At 30.2% G+C, this 21,702-nt stretch overlaps 1 protein-coding gene across 1 annotated transcript; it reads left to right on the top strand.

The window, feature by feature from the left end:
* The first annotated feature begins 12,200 nt into the window (after window positions 1–12,200).
* On the top strand, window positions 12,201–15,777 carry LOC120085093 (indole-3-acetic acid-amido synthetase GH3.6-like). The gene is made up of 3 exons (XM_039040949.1): window positions 12,201–12,662; window positions 13,254–14,155; window positions 14,973–15,777. Exons 1-3 carry the CDS (start codon window positions 12,325–12,327, stop codon window positions 15,560–15,562), a joined length of 1,830 nt encoding a protein of 609 aa, XP_038896877.1. The 5' UTR covers window positions 12,201–12,324; the 3' UTR covers window positions 15,563–15,777.
* The last annotated feature ends 5,925 nt before the right edge of the window (window positions 15,778–21,702 follow it).

The following is a 21,702-nucleotide window of genomic DNA, read 5'->3' as shown; positions in this document are numbered from 1 at the left end:
GCGGATGGATAGTCAGAATGAACGATTCAAACCTTGGAAGATATGCTAAGAGCTTGTGTATTACAGTTTAAAGATAGTTGGGATATACATTTACATTGCCAAAATTTGTTGATAATAATAGTTACCATTACAGGATTGGTATGGTACCATATGAGACTTTGTATGGAAGACCTTGTAGAACTCCAGTGTGTTGGAATGGGGTTGGTGAAAGACAGTTGAGAATTGGTTCAAACGACATCGGAAAATATTAAGTTAATAAGAGAAAATTTGAAAATAGCTCGTGAGAAACAAAAGAGCTATGCAGATAAGAAAATAAAAGAGTTAGAGTTCGAAATCGGAGATCGAGTATTCCGAAAATTGTCTCTGTGGAAAGAGATACTTAGATTTGGTAAGAAAGGTAAGTCGAGTTCAAGATATAGAACTCTACAAGATAATTGAACGTGGGCGGTCTGCAACTTACAGGTTAGCGTTACCTACTGAGTTATCTAAGATACATGATGTTTTCCATGTATCTATGTTAAAGAAATATGTACCCGACCCTACTCATATTCTTCAAGACCAGCCGATGCAGTTGAAGGAAAATTTTTCTTATGAAGAGAAACCAGTTCAGATTTTAGATAAGAAAGAGCAAGTGTTGAGAAACACGACTATTTCGAAAGTAAAAGTCTTATGGAGGAATCATGAAGTTGAAGAAACTATATGGGAAGTTGAAGATCAGATGAAAAAAAGATACCTATACCTATTCACGTGAGCAGTACAGAGCAAATTTTGAGGACGAAATTTCTTTAAGGGGAAGGTAAATTGTAAACTCCTGAACTTGTTTTCTAGTTAATTAAGTTTAAGTTCTCTTAATTATGTATTAATTATACTAATTACAGGTATAAGTTCTTATATGTATATGATTATAACGTTTGTAGTAGTTGAAGATTATGGAAGTTACAATGGATATACGTATGAAGTGGAGATGAGAAAAAATTTCAAAGTCTTAAAATGGAGTGCTCTCGGGTAGCAAAGAGCAACCAACACTTAGGCAAATTTTGGAAAGCTAAGACAAGTGAGGAACGCGTGGCCGTTTGTAGGCTTAAGAACCTAAAGGGTGGAATTCTAACTAAGTGTAACTGGAAGTATGCGTCAAAGGCCTTTAGAGGTTGGTGAAGACCTGGGATAGATAGAATGCGGGCACTTAGGTTTGCTTAAGTGAACACATGGTAGACGAGGAGTGTTGAGGCGTGTTAAAAATAAGGGACATGTTTATGAGTAGTAGGCCTAAGCACGAGTGTCTAAGGGTAAAACTAGCGTATGTGTTGAACAGTGATGCATAAGCAAATGAGGATGTGACGTTAACAGTGGTATGCGTTGCCAGCGGCAGAAGGCTAGTAGGAATGTAAGCTTGGGCATTGGCAAGAGACTTAAGTCTTCAGCTTAAACACTTAATTAGTAAGCCTCATGGCATGCTTAGATGCCTTAAAAATGAGTTAAGTATGGAAGTTGTCAATTTAAGGAACTCCATGAGCATGTAGTCTTAGTATAAAAGGGAGTTTGAAGTTGAAGAACTCGGTTTGGGCATTTTAAGCGTGCTAAGAGAGAAAAGTTGCCACTTATTTGAAGCCTAAGCTATGAAGAACCTAATTCAAGGCTACTGGAAGAAGATCTCCATGGAATTGAGTTGAAGGTTGAAGAATTTCTTCAAGTGTTTGAGAATCTAAGGCCATGCAGTCGAGTTGTAAAAATTGGTGAGTTCCAAGCTTGGGAGAAAATAATCATAAGCTAAAATTCTAAGGTAAGGTAGTTAAGATGTTAGGAATAAGTTCTTAGAAGGAAGTTTCATGAGATTGTATCTGGAATTTAAGTTATCCAAGTTGAAAGTGAAAATCTGAAATTTTGACTGGATGAACAAGCAAGCAGCTACAATTCATGCATAAGCAAGCAACTGACCAACAAATGTTAAGTGTGGACAAGTCATTGTCGCATAGGCGAAGCCAACACATTTTGATGCATATGGGTATTTTGTGTGAGTTGCCACACACACTAGTTGGTTGCAAGGTAAAAAATTGATTAAGTGTGATTATGCGTTAAATACAATGTATTAAGGATATATCACATAGTAAAGGAAAGAAGTGATATGTCGAACTATGGTTGAAGTTCTGCATGCTTTATTTTGAATAATAAGATAAGCTTGAGAGGAAGCTAAGGCGTTAACCAAATACTCTTATTATTCTTACAGAGCAGACACATATAGAGGAGGCCTACAATCCTTTAAGGAAGTAACCCAAAGTACTGTGAGTAATTAGTTTCAAAATATTTTCTACGTGTTTTGTTTATGAATATTCAACGCATAGTTGCTCTTACTTTAATGTTCAATACATGTTTTTAGTCATGAAAATTGAGTTTAACACATATGATTGATGTTTTTAAAGACAGTTTTTATATGAAATCTCCATGCATTTTACTTGAGTTTTCATGTCATGACTTAACATTTAAATGAGTTATCCATTGATTCCTGTAAGTTTGAAAGCATGCTATTTAATGATGTTAACATGAGTGATGATATGAAAACCTACTCCTAAGGTTTGGTACCGAAGGTATGTTAGGGTACCCAGTTATATGACAATCCTTGTTGCCAAAGGTATGGTAAGGTAAGCAGGATCCAATTCAGCTCTACATGTACGTAAGACTTTTATTATCGATGTTGATGAGATCGAACAAAAGGGCTCTCCCGCATGTTAAGGCAAGGGAGTAGAGGGATTCTACAGGATTTGTTTATGAGTTTTAAACCAGAGTTTTCATGTTATGTTTTCTTTATTTCCTAATTATTATTTCTGAACCCTCGTATGTTAATGAGAATGTTTTATTATTAAGTTGTTTATATTATGAGTTATGGAAGCATGTTTTCTTTAAAGACGTCACTCATTGGGCTTCCAGCTCACTCTTTTTTAATGTTTTCCTCCCCGGATAGCAGTCAACATCCCGAGGCCTAGTAGTTCTGCCAGTTAGACCCTCAGAAAATTGAAACTTAGGTGGCTCATCATGTTTTATTAATCTAGTCTTTATGCTCATGTCATGGGGAACATGGTAGACTTGTGTCGAACAATGATTATAATAGACTTAGTTTGCTGAAATTGTTATGCATGTTGAAGTTGATATTTTGGTTAATAGTAATTTATAAGCTTTAAACTGTTGTTGAGATTGTGTGGTAAAGTGAACTATGAACTACTAAAGAGGTGTAATCAGTGCGAAAAACACAGGATTACAAGAGTATGTTGGGCAGTAGTTGTCGTAAGAGGGTTGGCGACTGTTGTCTTCTCATTTCTTCTGAGATTAGGAGTGTAATCAAGGGAGGAGTGCGACAATTTCCACCTCCAGATTTCTTCCTTTGATATCTACTTTTCATCAACGATTTAAAAAACAAAGCCAAATTTTGACAATTAAAAAAAATAGCTTTCAAAAAGTTGTTTTTGTTTTTGAAATTTGGCTAAGAATTCAACCATTGTATTTAAGAATGATGCAAATTATTGTAAAAATTGTGGATGGAACAGGCTTGATTTTCAAAAACAAAAACAAAAACAAAAAACCAAATAGTTACCAAACATGGCCTAAATAATTACCGAATAGGGCGAATCTATTAAACATCTTTTAAGTTCAAAGACTAAAAATAGATAAAAACTTGAAAGTTCATAAACTAAATTTGTAATTTAACCTCATTTTAAACTTAGAAAAAAAAGTATAAAGAGATTTTTAAAAAAAAAAAAAAATAATAAAATCTCTTAGATAAATACTAAAGATAATCTTGTTGTGAGCAAAAACTCAAAATTGTAGTAGTGATTAATTAAGTTAGATTTATAATGGGAATCTTAAATATTGAATTTCCAAAAAAAAAAAAATACCTACACATAATCTCTTTTTTTGCTTTTTTTCTTTTTTTATTCATAAGTAAGAAATATTAATACATGTCATTTATATTTTTGAGAGTTTAAAAATAAAAAATAGAGATGAATATGAAGAAGATTCTTCATCACATCTGTCTCCTTGACATTCTTGTGTAAAAACTTGAAATTGTACACTCTAAAATAAATAAATTTTATGTTTTCTAGCTATACGTGTCATTATCATGTAGGTTTCTTAACATATAAAATTAGTAGAAAATGCTTTTTTTTTTTCTTTCCAGAGATGAACAGTATGCTAAATAAATTTTAAAAAAAAAAAAAAAAAAGTTAAAACAACATTTTGTTCTCTATATTTTTAATTTTAATTTTTCTAATTTCAAAAAATCTTAAATTCAATCCTTTAAAATTATGTTTCAATATTGGTTAAATAATAATAATAATTTTCATGTAACAAAAGACAATACTAAATATATTTTTACAATTATTTAAAGGGATTGTTCACAAAAACTAGATTTTTTTCGAAAACAATCAACTAAAAAGACTAATTTCATAGAAAAATTTTAAGATTTTTTTTAAAGTATATGGACTAAAATTAAAAAATATATGAACTAAAATGGAATAAAATCTAAAATATTGACCTAAAATGGTTTTTTTAACTTAAAAGTTATCTATTATCTTCTCTTCTCTTCTTTCCATATCCCACTTTTGAAAACAAGTTGGAGATTTCCAAAACATAAAGTGCAATAATGAAATATATATTAATTAGATGACAAATTACAATAGATTTTAGTTGGGAAACTAATGAAAGGTTGACAATTGCCACCCAAAAAAAAAAAATCATAAAAACAAGTGGCATTTAAATCAATCTAATCAGATTATCATTTCCTAAAAAAATTAAATGATAGTAAGAACAATGGCTTTACAAAGATATTATTTATTGGCCAATTGAAAATTTGAAAATTAATATTAATTTAACCTTTTTAACATATGTGTGACATATAAGTACATTAAAATTTTCATATCGTACCTATTACACCTAATATTTTATTTTTATTTAAAAAATCACTTCAAGCTATTGATTGACATACCTTTTTTATCCTTTCATCTTTTAAAATATAAATTTTCTCAACTCAATATATAATATAATTGAACGATTGGTTGTTTTGTATTTAAGTTTCCATTTCTAAAACTGTTCAACGGTAATTGATATAACCTTCCTCTTTAAAGATAGATTAGAAGGTCTGAGCTCTCATCCTCGCAATTATTGTACTAAAAAAACTTAAATACTACTACTTCACATCTACTCGACACTATATATCCAACCATTCAATTTGTTTGGACAACGACTCTTTAAATATCTTCACAACAACGATATGATATTATTCACTTTTGACATTAACCCTCATGATTTTTCTTTTAATTTCACCCAAAAGACTTCATACTATTTGGATTAGTTGTCCTCTCTTATATATCATGAATCTTTGTCTTATTAATCAAGTGGAACACTCTAGTCGCATTCCAACGTGATTCAACTATATATATTGATTAAGTTTCACCATCTACCAAGTGGATAAGTTGAAGACAAATTGAAAAAAAAAATGGAAAAAAAAAAAGAAAAGAAGAAGTTATGAAGATATTTAGTAGGAGTTAATAAAGCTTATTTTGTTCCATGTACATAGAGGTTGTTATCACAATTATAAGAGGAAAAAAGGGCAACAAACTCAATTATAGCATCACAACACTCATATAAAAGAGAGAAAAGAGGCTAAGTTGCACCAATTATTTGGCCATTGAAAACCATACAAAAAAGAAAGGCTCACAATGGGTTGACACACATCACACTTATCTTGTCCCATTTTTGGGGGGAAATATTGGAAAAATAAGGCTCATGCATACTTTGCTTTATAGACTTATTAAGAAAAGAGGTCAAGTTTTTAGTAGATAAGTATTCACAAAACCCTTTGCATGCCAGCTAAGAAGCAACCCTTTTTTTTTCTCTTCTTTTTGTTTGCTTTCTTTTTCTTGTTTGCCTTTCATGCCTAATCAAAATCCAAGCTTTGGTTACTTAAACTTAAACTAATATCATATAATAAATTAAACCTAGTTCATTATCATCTATACCTACAAACTTATTCTTCTAAAGTGTCTATATGTATATTTCTTTATGTAATCACTAAAGTCTTTTTGTTAGGTGAAAGTGGTTAGTCATTATTCAAAATCCAAATCTTAATTATCAAACTTTTCTCTTTGCCTAACCCTTCTTCTTCATCACCACTTTCACACTATTATATAGTGTGATTTTATCAATTTCTCATATATATCTTACTTTGGCTCCTTAAATGCTTCCTCAATTATGGTGCTTTAGTCTAATGACTTTTTATCTTTATGTCTCTTTCTTTGGGCTTTATTTAGACTATATGCATAATTAACAGTACGAAGTTAAATTATTAGTTTCTCATCTATTAAGTAATTTTAAAAAAAAATTAAAAGATTTATAATTAATTTTCATCGATTAATTTTAAAATTTCACTTCATAATTATTTTAGATATATTAATAATATTGAAAGTGAGTATTTAAAAATTTTAAGTTAAAAGTGTAAATATTAAAATCTATAGATCAAAATAAAACAAAATTCAAATTTTAAGGGAAAAATTGTAACATTTTAAAACCTATAAACTAACTCAAAACTTAAGATCTAAAAGTGTAACATTTTTAAATTTATGGATGAAATAGAAACTAGACCTAAAATCTTAAGAATCAAAAAGTTCTTTTTCTTCTCTCTTTTCGATTCAAATTAACTTTTCTAGTTGGTTTGTGAGTCGAGGGAGAAAAGAAAACCTTAGTATAGAAAGAGATGAGAGAAGCAACCCAAGATAGGCATGTGGTTGTTGAGTTTATGAAAGGGGTGAAAAGAACCATCTTTTAGAGCATTTTCTCCTCACAAACTTAATTTGGAAGTTGTTGGAGTTCAATTCATTGTTAGAAAGATAAAAGGATATAAGGTTTTAGAGAAAGAAAAACCCCTTTAATTTGTTTTTAAGAAATATTTTTTAGTTAAAGACAAAGAGAACTTTTTTTCTAAAATAGCATGTGGGAAGAAGAAAAACAATAATAATGAGAGAGGAGTATGGTAGATCAAAAGATATTTTAAGAGGAGAAAAACCAGTTTAACAGTTGAATAGGTATAGGAGATCGAACTATCAATTGTTTATTATTTTTGTTATTCATAAAGTGTAGAAAACGAAGTTTACAATAAAATTCAACTCTAATTAATTAGTGGGAGAGCAATCAAGTCTCGACACGTGTTTGCATGAATATAGGGACTAGGAGAGAATATTTATCATAACATATAGTCCTTAGAGGGCTATGCATTACCTTAGTGGAATATAACATATATAGTCCATAGCACATAGGTAAGCTTTTGCCGACATATTTATCTTATATTTTGAACATCATACAATATATATACTTCTCATCACCATACAATACTCCACGATTCTAGCACATGTAATAAAACAAAACTCTCATTATTTAATATTTTTTGTTCTAAAATTATCGATTATCCTCCATCTCCTCTAGAATCTAAATATGACGTATTAAATTGAAAATCCCTTCAACATTATTATTATTATTTTCTTGTTCATTATCCAGATAAAAATATTGAAACTCATGTTTGACATTATTTATAAGAAAAATTTTTACAGAAAAAAAAATGTTAAACTATTTATAGAAATAGCAAAAAAAATATTGTTAAACAATGGTAGAATTCTATCAATGTCTATCACATAGTATCAATTATAGAATTCTATTAGTTTCTATCATTATAGACTATCAGTCTCTTAAAGAAGATTAAATTTTGCAATATTGTGTAAATAGTTTCTCTTATTTTTCTATTTTTACAAATCTCTTTTTTTACTATCTCATTTATATAAATTGACGTGAAAGTTGATGTATAAAATTGATTATGTAAAATATTTTAACAATATTTGTGATAATAAAAATGGTGATAATGATTTTAATTTTCTATATGTAATTGTAAATAATATCATACAGATATACGTAAGTATGCCATATAAATTTTTACGCACATACGTAAGTACGCCATATAAATTTTTACGCATCAACTTTCATGTCAAATATCATCGCTTCTTTGTATGAAAACATGTGTTTCTTTTATTAATAATTTTAAACTTAAAAAATAAAAATAACATTTTCCAATATTTAGAATTCTACATAATTTAATATAATTTTGAAAAAAAGAAAAATCGGCTAAGCCGAAAAAAGTCCAAAATAATGGAAACGGCAGCCGAAGTTGAGCCGACAAAGCGTCGGTATTAGGTGGATCGGCTTAGAACTGCGTCAAGACAAAAGGTAATCCACTCTTATTTGTACACGCGTCCACCGAGAGAAATGGGTGGTCCCACTTGGATTCTAACAAGAAACCATATGATTAACCGTACACACGCCCGCATAGTATCTGTTATTCACTCTCCGTAACTTGTCTCAGTACATATCGCCAAAATATCATGATACGATTATTTTATTTACATTATCGTTTACTGTTACCGGGAAATGGAAGTCACCTTTTGACAATTTAAGGAAATTGGTTGCCGGTATTTTGTGGAACACTCGCTGTTCTTGCACGCATGTAACCGTTTTATTAGCTTGCGCATCTACCGGTTATTGCCGGTTTAGCTCTCTTTTGTATTAATTTCAAACCGTTAAATATAATAATTTTAATTTTTTTAAAAAAGGGAAAGTTTTTCGCAGAAAATGTTAAACTATTTATAAAACTAGCAATAAAAGTACTGATTAATAGACTTCTATCAACGTCTATCAGTAATAGACTTCTTTCAGTTTCTAATAAACACTAATAAACTTCTATCAACCTATATTAAAGAAAATTATTGTTTTTTTATTTTGTGTAAATGGTTTCTCTTATTTTTCTATTTTTGAAAATTTTTCATTTTCATGGTTTGGACATAAAGAGTACATCAATATTTTAATGTAAAAAGATTATAAAACATAAAAATAGGTAACAAAATATCATTAATATAAATAACACACTTATTTTCAACCTCTTGAAGAAAAAGTAGATTTTGTAAATACACTTATTCCTCAAAATTAGGTAATTATAAAGGTAATTTAAAAAATATATATTTTAAAACTTGGTTAAAATGGATAAAAATATTTATGAATTAATTTAAGGAATAGTTGCAAATATAACAATCAGACCCAAAACATTAACAGATATGATACAATATAAGATTTAAAAAAATTTAGATTTGACTCTCGGAGTCTATCAGTGATAGACTATATCATCGATAAGAATCTATCACTAATAAATTGTGATATATTTGTAATTCTTTAACGTTGTTATACACTTAAATTATTAATACTAAAAGTGCTACTCATTGCAATTACACTTAATATTTAATGAGTTGATTTTTAGTTTTATACTTTTTCTATAAATATCTATTGATATCGACATTTTATCACCATTTCTATCAACATTTCCGTAAATTTTATTTTAGTACATTTCCATAAAATCGAAACCTCAAACTTTTTGTCAGTATTGACATCTTAAACTTCCTTTAAAATAAACCAACTCTGTTTTACTTTATCTATCAACTTGTTTTTAGTAAACCTTTATACTATCTTTAAAAACTAAGGGTTAAATGAGCTTAGCTCAATGATATTAACATGCATTCTGATCAAAGAGATCAGAAGTTCAATCCCCTACTTCTAGTTGTTGTATTAAAAAAAAAAAATTTAAAAACTAACGTCTCATTGGTAAACATTTCGTTTTTTATTTTTTGTTTTTGAAAATTAAACCTATAACATTATTTTCACTCTCAAATTTCTTCTTTTGCTATTTACTTTTTACCAATGGTTAAAAAACCAAGCCAATTTTAAAAACTATAAAAAAATAGTTTTTAAAAACTTGTTTTTGTTTTTCAAATTTAGCTAATAATTTAATCATTAAATTTTTTTAAAAAATGTAAATCATTGTAAGAAATTGAGATAAAATATACTTAATTTTCAAAAATCAAAAACAAAAAACGAAATGGTTACCACATAATTTTATTTTATTATTTTTTTTTTTTTTATGGTAAACAAATTTTAAGTTTTAAATTATATTCTTTAAGAAAATGGTTTATATTCATCTAAATTCTATTTCCTAATTCTTCCGACTGATTAGTTGGACGCAGCCATTTAATAAACAAAGCTTAGTATCATAATGCTTAATTACATTGTTTCTTTGTTACCTAACAATAATTTGGAGCAAACTAAATAAAATATTAGATTAAAAACATATAATATTTTAAACAATTTTTTTTTAAAACATTATAAATCAAACTAGAAAATACAATAGTTGGAAAGGATAAAGTAACTAAAAAAATACAAATATTTCAGAGAGATATATATATAGTACAAGTACATATGAATCACTATATTCAAGTTAAAAATTACATGTATACTTAGACTCGACTCGAATTTAGGATCCAATTATTTTTAAATAATGGGATAAATAAAAATCTGTCAAAGAAAACTTAAAAGGAAGTAAAACATTAAAATATAAAAATAGAGGGTGTCAAATTTTGACTTTGATTTAGAGATGAAGTGGTAAGGTGATAGAATGGATTATAGGATGATAGTATAGACTTCATAGTTATAGAGTTGCTAAAAGTTTCAAAGTTTATAGAACTTTCATGCATTATTAGCCCTCTCTCTTTTTCTCTCTCAAACTTGTTTGGAAACCTAACACTTGATACTCTATTATTATAAATGAAAATGTTGATAATAGCTAACTTTACCAAATGTGAAAATATAGTGGAAATTAAAATGATGGAAATGTGTCGTGTGAATTAGCAACAATAACTTTTATGTAGTTGAAAATCATCTAAGATCAGAATTTAAGCCCCAGCTGGATAAAAAAGTATTTAGTGAGATAACGATCTTCTACGTATTTGCATAATGATATGATATTGTTCATCTTGGACGTAAGTTTTATGGTGAATCGGTGACCATCCTCTTATTAAACCAATGTGGAAATGGTTTGATATTGTCCATCTTACAATAGCTATGAAAAATGGAATTGAACTTTCGATCTTTGAGAGAAGTGATCATGCCAATTATCGTAGAGCTAAATAAAATGATAACTTATATCTTGTTCACTAAACTATTCTTGAATTTATGTCAAGTTTAATTTCTTGATTTATAATTAATAAATTTTGCCTTTAGTATAAAAAGTAGGTTAAATATATTAATTTGATTAAAATACACATTTTGGTCTCCTTATTACCTTTGGATTATTTATTCGTTTCACTTTGTTTTATGCAATTTCAAACATAAACTTAAAATGAGTTCTTATGATTAAAAATTCGTAAATAACAATAGCCATGCGTACAAAAAAACAAATCTCAACATATCCAAAATCATCTCTAGAGAAATTATATTCTACTCTATTCATTATTATCTCTTATCTATATATTCTTCTCCTATGTAGATGATGACAAGAGTGTTCGTTTTTTTTTTTTTCTTTTTTCTCTTTTTGTTGTCTCTAAAGTTAGATTCCTTTTTACAAAAAGAATAAAAAGGATTAATTAGATGATAATTTGCTTATATCAACTCATTTTTACTTTCTTTTTTAATATATATTTCTAGTTTAAAGTTGAAAAGAGAAACTTTAATTAAAAAACCTTTTTTATATATACTATTAAGAAAAAGATAATCCAATCACTTATAATTGTGTTAATTTAGAAAATACTTTTATTTTTAATGTTGTGAACTTACGTATTTATTTATAAATAATAATAAAATATCATCATCTAAATGGAATAGACTATGATAGATTATTATATATTGCGACATTTTACTATATTTGTAAATATTTTATTTCATTTTTTATATTTAAAAATAGCCTTTTATTTATTGTTTAAATCTTACCAAACTCGAATGAGATAATATTTGATTTAAGAAAATACTTCAAGAAAATGTATACATTATTTACAAGTAGTGAATTTGAACATAACTAACCAGTTAGAATGGGTACTATTTCTACTGGATGGTAGATTCGAATTTGATAATCTAAGAATGGTTCATTGTTTGAAAAAGAAAATGAAATAATTTTATTATTGTTATTTTAAAAGGGTAGGCAAATTAGAATAAACTGACTATATAAAATAATGCAAAAAGTAGACATTTACCATAGTACCCTTGAAGTATCTAGCTAGTTTACTCCACCCATTCCCTTGACCTTGAGTTTGAAGAAGTCTATATAAACCCACTATGCTTCTTTTTTTCCTCCTCACATCAAAAATCCCACCATCATTTCTTAAAAAAACCACACACAAACACACAATCTTCTCTTAATTACTCTTCTTTCCCTCTCTCTCTTTTTTTCAACTTTCCAAAAGACTATCCTTTTCCAACAACATGCCTGAAGAAACTCCTCAAAAGTCCTCATTTCTCAGCTCTACCACTGAATACTACAAACTGTTAGAGAAAAACAAGAAGACTCTTCAATTCATTGAAGATGTCACTGCCAACGCCGACCATGTCCAGCGTCGTGTCCTCACCGAGATCCTCACCCGCAATGCCGATGTCGAGTACCTCCGTCGACACGGCCTCGGTGGTGCCACCGACCGTAAGACCTTCAAAAAAACCCTTCCTCTCATCTCCTATGAGGATATTCAACCTGATATCAACCGTATTGCCAATGGGGACTCCTCTCCCATCCTCTGTTCCTCTCCCATTTCTGAGTTTCTCACCAGGTGGGTCTCTCTTTTTCCTCTTCCCCTTTTTTCCCTTAAATGGGTCTCTCTCTTTTTCTTGTTTTTGCCTTCAAATATCATTCAAAAATACTTAATTTACCATAACTAAATATCTGATTTTTAAATTGTTATAAACGTCATTTGTTTAACGGTAATCCATCAACTTAAATTTTTAGAAATTTATCCAACTTAAGCTTTTGGGATAGGTTATATTTTAATACAAACCCAAAATAAGATTTTTTTTTTTTTTTTTTAGTTTCCTTATGACTTAACTTTATCGAAAATTTTCTATTTTTAAATTGAACTGGGTAAATGTCATCTGGTTATTGAAATCCATCAGTAACAAAGAAATGACTTTTTTTAAATTAAAAAAAATCCATCAACTCAAACTTTTAAGTTCAGCAATACTCTCAACACGAACCCAAAACAAGAGGTGTCATCATATAGAAACCGCTAAAAACCATCATTTGTTTATAATCACACACTGCAAATGGATTCACATTCTCTCTTTCGAATTAAGCTTTTGAGTTTATGGACGATGATTATAAATTAACCGATAGTTGGTTCGTTCGTTCGTTCGTTCATCTCCAGCTCGGGTACATCGGGAGGAGAGAGAAAGCTGATGCCAACAATAGAAGAAGAGCTAGAAAGAAGATCATCACTCTACAGCTTACTAATGCCAGTAATGAGCCAATTCATAGAAGGCTTAGAGAAAGGCAAAGGAATGTACTTTCTATTCATAAAATCAGAATCAAAAACCCCAAGTGGCTTACTAGCTCGCCCTGTTTTAACAAGCTATTACAAAAGCTCCCATTTCAAACACCGTCCATTTGACCCATACACAAACTACACAAGCCCAAACCAAGCCATCCTCTGTTCCGACTCTTACCAAAGCATGTACGCTCAGCTCCTCTGTGGCCTCCTCCACCGCACCGACGTCCTCCGTGTCGGCGCCGTCTTCGCCTCGGGCTTCATCCGAGCCATCCGGTTCTTGGAAAAGCACTTCCCACTCCTCTGCCACGACATTCGAACAGGGACTCTGAATTCAGAGATTACAGATCAGGGGATCCGTGAATCGTTGAGGAAAATTCTGAAACCGGACCCGAAACTGGCGGATTTTGTGGAAGGGGAATGTGGGAAGAAATGTTGGGGAGGAATTATTAGTAGGATATGGCCGAATACGAAGTATGTGGATGTGATTGTAACAGGGACAATGTCGCAGTACATAAAGACATTGGATTATTACAGTAATGGGTTGCCGATTGTTTGTACAATGTATGCTTCTTCGGAGTGTTATTTTGGAGTGAATTTGAAGCCGATGTGTAAACCAGAGGAAGTGGCGTATACGCTTATACCAACAATGGCGTATTTTGAGTTTCTTCCCGTGAATAGGAGTAAAGGGTTGAGTGATAAAGAGTTGCAGAAGGAGCTTGTGGATCTTGTTGATGTTCAGCTTGGTCAGGAGTATGAGCTCGTCGTTACCACCTATGCAGGTCAGGACCCTTTTATTTTTTAATTTTTATTTATTTATTTATTTGTTGTTGAGAATCGACAAAAAGGTGTTTAATGGATTTCAATTTTATATCTAGTAGATCGTTAAAATTCAAAAGATTTAATAACTTTATATTAAAATTCGATAAAATTTAATAACTTACTAGAAGCTTTTTCTTAGTAGAAAGTAAACATTTTGTTTGATAATCTTTTTGTTTTTAAATTTTTTATTTTTGAAAAGTGTACATAGTTTTTTTACCATGGTTTTTTTTAAGAAAATGTTTTAATACTTTGCCAAATTCCACGAATAAATTCAAGTTTTTGAAAACATTTTTTTAATTTTTAAAATTTGGATTTTGACAAAAAAAAAAAAATAATAAATAAATAAAGGAATTCGTAAGTACAACCAGTTTTTATAAATTTAATTATCAACAAAAAAAAAAAAAAAACTAAAAATCAAATGTGTTATTAAATAACAAAAATTTAAAGATGAAATAAGTGTTTATAGTTTTAATTTTTAAAGATTAAAAATAAAAAACAAAAAAAATACTAAACAGGATCTTAATTTTTTGTTTTTAAAAATTAAACTTATTTACATTGTTTTCGCCTATTTTTTTATTTACTTTATAGAAAAGCTATCAAAATTAAAAATTACAAAATATATATTTAAAAATTATTCTAAATTTTTCTAACAAAAGTCAAAAACTAAATAGTTATTGAACAGATCTCTTCTCAATTGACTCTGATTCGAAACCAAACACGTTAATTGTAACAGGATGTTGCTTCTATGTTTGATGTTTTTGGTTTTTGGTTTTTTAGGGTTGTATAGGTACAGAGTGGGAGACGTTTTAAGAGTGGCAGGGTTCAAGAACAATGCACCACAATTCAACTTCATATGCAGAAAAAATGTTGCTTTAAGCATAGATTCAGACAAAACAGATGAAGTGGAATTACAAAATGCTGTCAAAAATGCACTAAACCATTTGATTCCATTTGATGTCACTTTGAGTGAGTACACAAGCTGTGTTGACACTTCAAAAATCCCAGGTCATTATGTGCTCTATTGGGAGCTAACTCTCAATAACAATGCAATTAAAACAACACCAATTCCACCCTCTGTGTTTGAAGATTGTTGCTTCACAATTGAAGAGTCTCTCAACGCCGTGTATCGTCAAGGTCGGGTCTCTGATAAGTCCATCGGTCCCCTTGAGATCAAGATCGTCGAAACCGGGACGTTCGATAAGCTCATGGACTATGCAATTAGCTTAGGAGCATCAATAAATCAGTATAAAACACCAAGATGTGTTAAGTATGAACCCATTATTCAACTATTGAATTCAAGGGTTGTGTCAAATTATTTCAGCCCTAAGTGCCCTAAATGGGTTCCAGGTCATAAGCAATGGAATTGAAATGGAGATTTTAATTGGATTATTGTATCATTATCAATAGGGAATATTTAAACACCCTAGAGATTTTATGGGTTTTTTTTTTTTTTTTTTTTTTTTCTAATTTTCTTCTTTTTGCATCCTTTCTGAAATTTTTAGCACCTCTTGGAAATGGGTTTAGGCTAATTTGAACTTAATAGACAATGTACAAAAGTAGTTCCTCTGTTCAAGAAAGTAGTGTTCCTTTTTCTTTCCCCCTTCCCTTTACTTATATGATCATTGAAGAGTTTTTTCTTCCTTATCTTTTTGTTATTTAGCTCGATTGGGTTGAGAAGAATAATGGGATAGCGAAAAAAAAAGGGTCGTTTTGAAATATAGAAAAATAAATTAAAATATTTATAAAAATAGTAAAATTTTAAAATCTATCAATGATTAATATTGATAGACACTGACAGAAGTCTATCAGTTTCTATCCGTATCTATCATTGATAGATTCTGGAATTTTGTTATATTCTTTAAATATTTTCAACAATTTTGCCATTTGAAATAATTAAAAAAAAAATTAGAGTTGAACTTTTCTTTTCTTTTCTTTTCTTTTCTTTGAGTATGGATGGAGATTTGGAACTTCGATCACTAAGTTAAATTCACTTTGGCAAAAAAAAATCTAAAGTTAAAAAAGGTAGTATGTCATGTAAAATAATGCAAGTTGTATAATAGAACATATTTAATTTGTAGTCTAAAACTTTAATTTCAAGTTATATCAAACTTCGGAAAGGAGCGAGTAAAGTCTATATTTGAATAGTCAATATTTTCAAATTCAACATATATAGGAGATCAGGGTGAAAATAAATCAGAGTTTATGTAGTCTGTGTTTAATTTACCTATATATTTGTTATTTGTAAAAATTGATGGTTGTTGAAGAAGTAGGTTTTAAAAGTTATCAAAATTATGGATAACCAAATCGGTAGTGACAAACAAGCAAATCTATGTGTCAAAATAGTGAGACTATACCAACAAAAATCTCATTTTGTTAGGAGTTCATAATTGCATAAAAGGAGGAGAAGTAATGATTGCGGCGTGTCACAATATCACTTTCAGACGCTTTCCTTCGTGATTGTACGACACTTGTTTTGCTCACAAACATGTCAGCCAATTCGAATACGGAACGCTGATGGCACACTGGGTGCCTCTCGCAACTTCTACCCTCGTTTTAGGGAAAACAGTTTTAGAAACCGGGTTTGGAGAAAAAGGTTTTTGCAAGCATTTTGAATGTATGAATAGAGAAGAGAAAGATCGTAGTAGGCTAGAAAGCAATGAGCAACAACAATGGTTTTATAACATACTACTCTGGGTATGGGGAAGTGATGGTTAGTCTTATCATCATATAGTGCATTAAACAAAAAGCCAACTAACACCCTTTCATATGCAAAAAGGCGAGCGGTCATTCAACAAAAAGTACAAGGAAAGCAAACTAACTTAACTAATGAAATACATAACATGACAACATGATAAAAAGGGTTTGGATTGGGCATACGACCATAGGCAACAGGCCCTGAACAAGCATGACCGTGATATGGCGCATCAAGACATTTCTTCCACAATTCCAACTTGCTCTAAAGAATTCATGGACTAACGAGTCTCCAAAATAAAGAGAGCAGACCCTACTAACCAAGCCAAGCCTAATCTTTAGATTCAATAGAATTGATTACAAAGGGTTTCAATGATAATAATTAAGAAAACAACGAGGATATCATTGATAAAATGCATTACAACAAAATGAGATTTTTATGACACGAGATGAAAGCCAAATCAAAGGAGAAGGGAGAAACAATGTCATAAAAGTCAACAAAGATTTTTTTTTTTTTTTCAAGAAAAACAAATTTTCATTTTATTGACAATTTATAGACAACTGTTCAGTAACACCAAAATTTAATTATGACAATGATTAGCCATCATTAAGTGTAAATAATCCATTGTTTTTATTAAAGAAAAAAGCATATTTTTTGGGAAAAAAAAAATTCTTTTAACTCTATATATATGATATTGATAAGATAGAAAGTATATATATATATAAATAAATATATATTAGTACAATTGAGTGTAAAGAGATTTGAATCACGAATGTAGTGATTTACAACACATTTGTATAGCAATTAAATTATGTTCAGTTTAACAAAAAAGAATATATATCTAAACCGATTGAACTATGTTGTCAAATTCACATGTGATAGATTATATATTTCTACTAGTAGACTATAAATAACACTAACATATCAATTAGCTTGTTATATTTAACAAAATCTAAAATTAAAAGATGCCATCACTTTTTTTTTTTACAACAAAAGATGCCATCACTAACCATTAAAATATTTGATCTTATCATTAAACAATAATATAAAGTGGGTTAAGTTGTTTTTTGTGACCATAATGATCACGTTTTATGGGGAATTAGATTCCCTAATTCTTTGATTTCTAGCCAAAGATTAAAGCAAAACCAAGTGAATATCTCATGCATTTTATCCATTAAATAGCATAAAGCTAATAAATCCCTTTCCCTTTCCTTTTCTTTTTCTTTTTCTTTTTTTCCCCTCACATGAAAAGGACAAGAACTTTTTTAGTTTCATATGCTGTTTGGCAATTACATTTTAGTGTGTTAGTCTAAGAATAATATTTAGTGTCCAAAGCATAAAGTTGTTCTTTTTTAATTATTATTATTATTTTCAAATATAAGAATAACTTGAAATATATGGAACCTTTGTCATAAAGTTCATGGTCCATGAATCCAAGGAAACTTTATTTATATATATAAACTCCAAATTTAATTTATGAGGCTATACCTATGCTTGAAGAGGATATATATATATATATATAGGTGTAATTCCTATTCTAGTAGTGAAATTTGTAACTTTATTATTCCACAAATGAGTTGTATCTATGCCAAATTTTTTAATCGATTCCATCTCAAAACTAATTGACAATGGAAGAAATAACTCATTTATCTTATAAGGAGTGTGAGGTCCCTTGATTTTTTTTTTCAAAGTGGGATTCTCAACATACCTCCTTAAGAGGGTGCCTCTTTAGGTTCATCATTATTGGATCAGATCTTTAGATAGTATCTCTTTGGGATCACCATGTTTGGACTTCATAGGCTCTGATACCATATTAATTAGATAACATGAGATTTCATCTCATAACCAATTGACAATGGGAGGAGTAGTCTATCTATTTCATATAGAGTCTGAGGTCCCTTGATTTTTTTAATATGGAGTCCTCAACAATTTTGATTTTCAATTTACCGAGCCTCACAATTTCAACTGAAAAATAAATGTTGCCAGTGGTAAGAGTGCTCTGGCACACACTCCATACATTAATATGGAGTTATTTTAAACATTATAGAAATAATTGGTCATTTCATAATCACTATCTAATGTGTCTTTTAAACGTAGGATGATGATGATGACTGAAATGTGTGTGAACGAAAAGTAATTAACAATATAGCGATAGTAAAGGTATTCCTTACTTTAACCGCTTTTTTTTTTATTGACCTATTACATTAATGGATGTCAATAATGCATTCCTTCATGGTGATATATTTGAAGAGGTTTATATTTTACTTCCTTTAGACTATTTCACTTCTCTGGTTGCTCATCAAAGGGAGAAATTAGCATGTAAGTCTCATAGATCTATATATGGACTAAAACAAATATCTCGTGAGTGATTTTCTAAATTCTCTGATGCATTGCTAACTTATAATTTTGTACAATCAAAATATTACTATTCACTTTTCACAAGAAACACTGATATAGCACATTTGTTGCATTACTTATCTTTGTCAATGACATTTTGATAATAGACCCATCTACTTGTTACCTTCTCAAAAAAAGAAATTACTTATGTTAAGGCTATATTACATTCTCGTTCAATGTAAGAATTTTTTTTGTCCCAAAGAAAGTATGGTCTTCATATCCTTAAAGACACCAATTTCCTTGATGTGAAGCCTACTAGTTTCCCTATGGATCCCAATCTAAGGCTTTCCAAAGCTTGTGGTACTTTGTTGCCTCCAGAGTATGCTACTTATTATAGGAGTTTGATTGGAAGACACTTGTATTTTCAAATATTCAGAGGCTTGATAATTCTTTTCCAACGCAACATTTAAGTCCGTTTTTGCAAAGTCCTAGAAATATTCACTTTAGTATTGTACACTGATAGCACCGAAAATATGTTATTTTTCTCTTCTTAATTCTAGATCGTTACTATGTTTAATATGTTTATTTGATGATTTTATAGGTATTAAGAATCTTGGAGATAGAATCAGTCGTTATGAGCTATTCAGGGTTAATTTGGAGCAATTAGGAGCTAATTTGAGCAATCGAATTTCAAAAGGACGTGAACGAACGAAAACACCTCTGGACGGAGTGTTGCACAATGCTATAAGGTAGTAGTTACCTATTTTGGACAGAACAAGGCAGCGTTACAACGTTACGAATTGAAGACGGAAGCGTGTTGCAAGGCAAAGTAGCGTTGCAACGCTACTTGTAGCATTGCAACGTTAATCTGTGTAGCATTGCAACGTTGCGATGCTACCCTATATATACGTTTCTTTGCTTTAGGTCAGAATTATTTGCCCACCTTCGACCTCCAGTCGAATTTCCCTCTCTTTTCTCTTCCACTTTGTATTTTGGGCGTTTCTTTAGTAATTTATCGAGTAGATGCCAAATTGTAGCCTCTCCATCTCCATGGGAAGGTAAGGTTTTGGTTTTTTAGCTTAGGGATTCAGAGGAACTCGATGCAATTTTGTGAGATTTTGATTTATTGATGTATACGAACTTGTCTATGGGTTTAATCCGAATTTACATTTATGAATTGCATGATTTTAATTGTTGATTGACGCCTAATGATTTTTTTTTGTGTAATTCTAATGCTTTGTGATTAACTTGTAATATGTGACATATAATTATAGGTTAATCCCAATGGAAGCAATAAGTTAGTTAAGCAAAAAAGATGGCTCCCATCAATCAAGAGAAAAACCATATTGATTGTTTAATTAGACGTTGGAAGTTAAACACTCATCTTAGTATAATCCTAGAACTTAATGCGATTTATCAATTTATATGGAGCGGATTAATTTTCTGTACATTTTGATTAATTAAATAATTAGGATCATTAGCTGGGATTCCAATCAATTGGGCTAGGCATAAACAAGAAGTTTAAGTCATAAATTGGTTCAATGATCTAAATTACATTGGGCTAATCCATTCCTCTAAGCTAAGTTATCTCGATTAATTGTGCTTCTATCTTTACTTTTTTCCACTCTATTTTATCAATCCACCCCCCCTCCCCACCTCCAACATTTATCTCTTTAACTGAAAATGAGCTTCGATGAACTAATCTCCTGCGCTTCCCTGAGGTTCGACCCCGACTTGCCGCTTGTACTACCAGTTAGTATAAGTAGTTAGTTTGGTGATTTATAAAAAATATTTGTGTAGTGAGGATTTACGGGCGACGGTAAACTCGACCCTACCACACACCATTTGTTTCATTACCTCAAACTTGCACTAGGTCAAGGAGCTTTGTTGCAACAAACTGATTTTTTCAGCTTAATGCTTATGCTGATGTTGATTGGGGTGCTTGTCCTGACACGAGATATTCGGTTACTAGTTTTTTGTATCTTCATGGGTCATCCTTTAATCTCTTTCTTATTTGTCGGCTGGGGCTGAAAATAGGGCTATTGCATCTATCACTAATACGCTTGTTTGGATAAAGCAACTTCCTTTGTGACTTGCATATTGATAGTCCATTGTCATCCATTGTTTATTGTGATAATCAAGTCGTAATATAATTTGCTTCTAATCCAACATTTCGTGAACACACTAAACACATCAAGATCAATTGTCATTTTATTCAGGACTAGATGAAGGATACTTTTTTGTATCTTATGTCCATTCAATCCCATTTGCAGCTTGCTGACATGTTCGCAAAGGCTCTGCCTTATCTATGCTTGTTACTGTGTTGGCCAAGATAAGAGTTTTTTTTAATTTCCCAACCACTCCCATTGAGAGGGAGCATTAAGAGTTGTTAGTTAGTTATATGGATATCTTACTTTGTATATTGTGGTTGTTAATTAGTATTATATCAGCTGTCATTCTTTCATTGATTATCTTATA

The sequence above is a fragment of the Benincasa hispida genome, chromosome 9 (assembly GCF_009727055.1).
Source record: "Benincasa hispida cultivar B227 chromosome 9, ASM972705v1, whole genome shotgun sequence".
Lineage (NCBI taxonomy): Eukaryota > Viridiplantae > Streptophyta > Magnoliopsida > Cucurbitales > Cucurbitaceae > Benincasa > Benincasa hispida.
This window is presented reverse-complemented; position numbering and strand designations above follow the sequence as displayed.

What these genes read in the sequence shown, in the direction of transcription:
- LOC120085093 (XM_039040949.1), top strand. Translation starts at nt 12,325, where the DNA reads ATGCCTGAAGAAACTCCTCAAAAGTCCTCATTTCTCAGCTCTACCACT. An exon ending in ATTTCTGAGTTTCTCACCAG is followed by an intron (nt 12,663 to 13,253) that starts GTGGGTCTCTCT and finishes GTTCATCTCCAG; the next exon opens with CTCGGGTACATCGGGAGGAG. An exon ending in CGTCGTTACCACCTATGCAG is followed by an intron (nt 14,156 to 14,972) that starts GTCAGGACCCTT and finishes TTGGTTTTTTAG; the next exon opens with GGTTGTATAGGTACAGAGTG.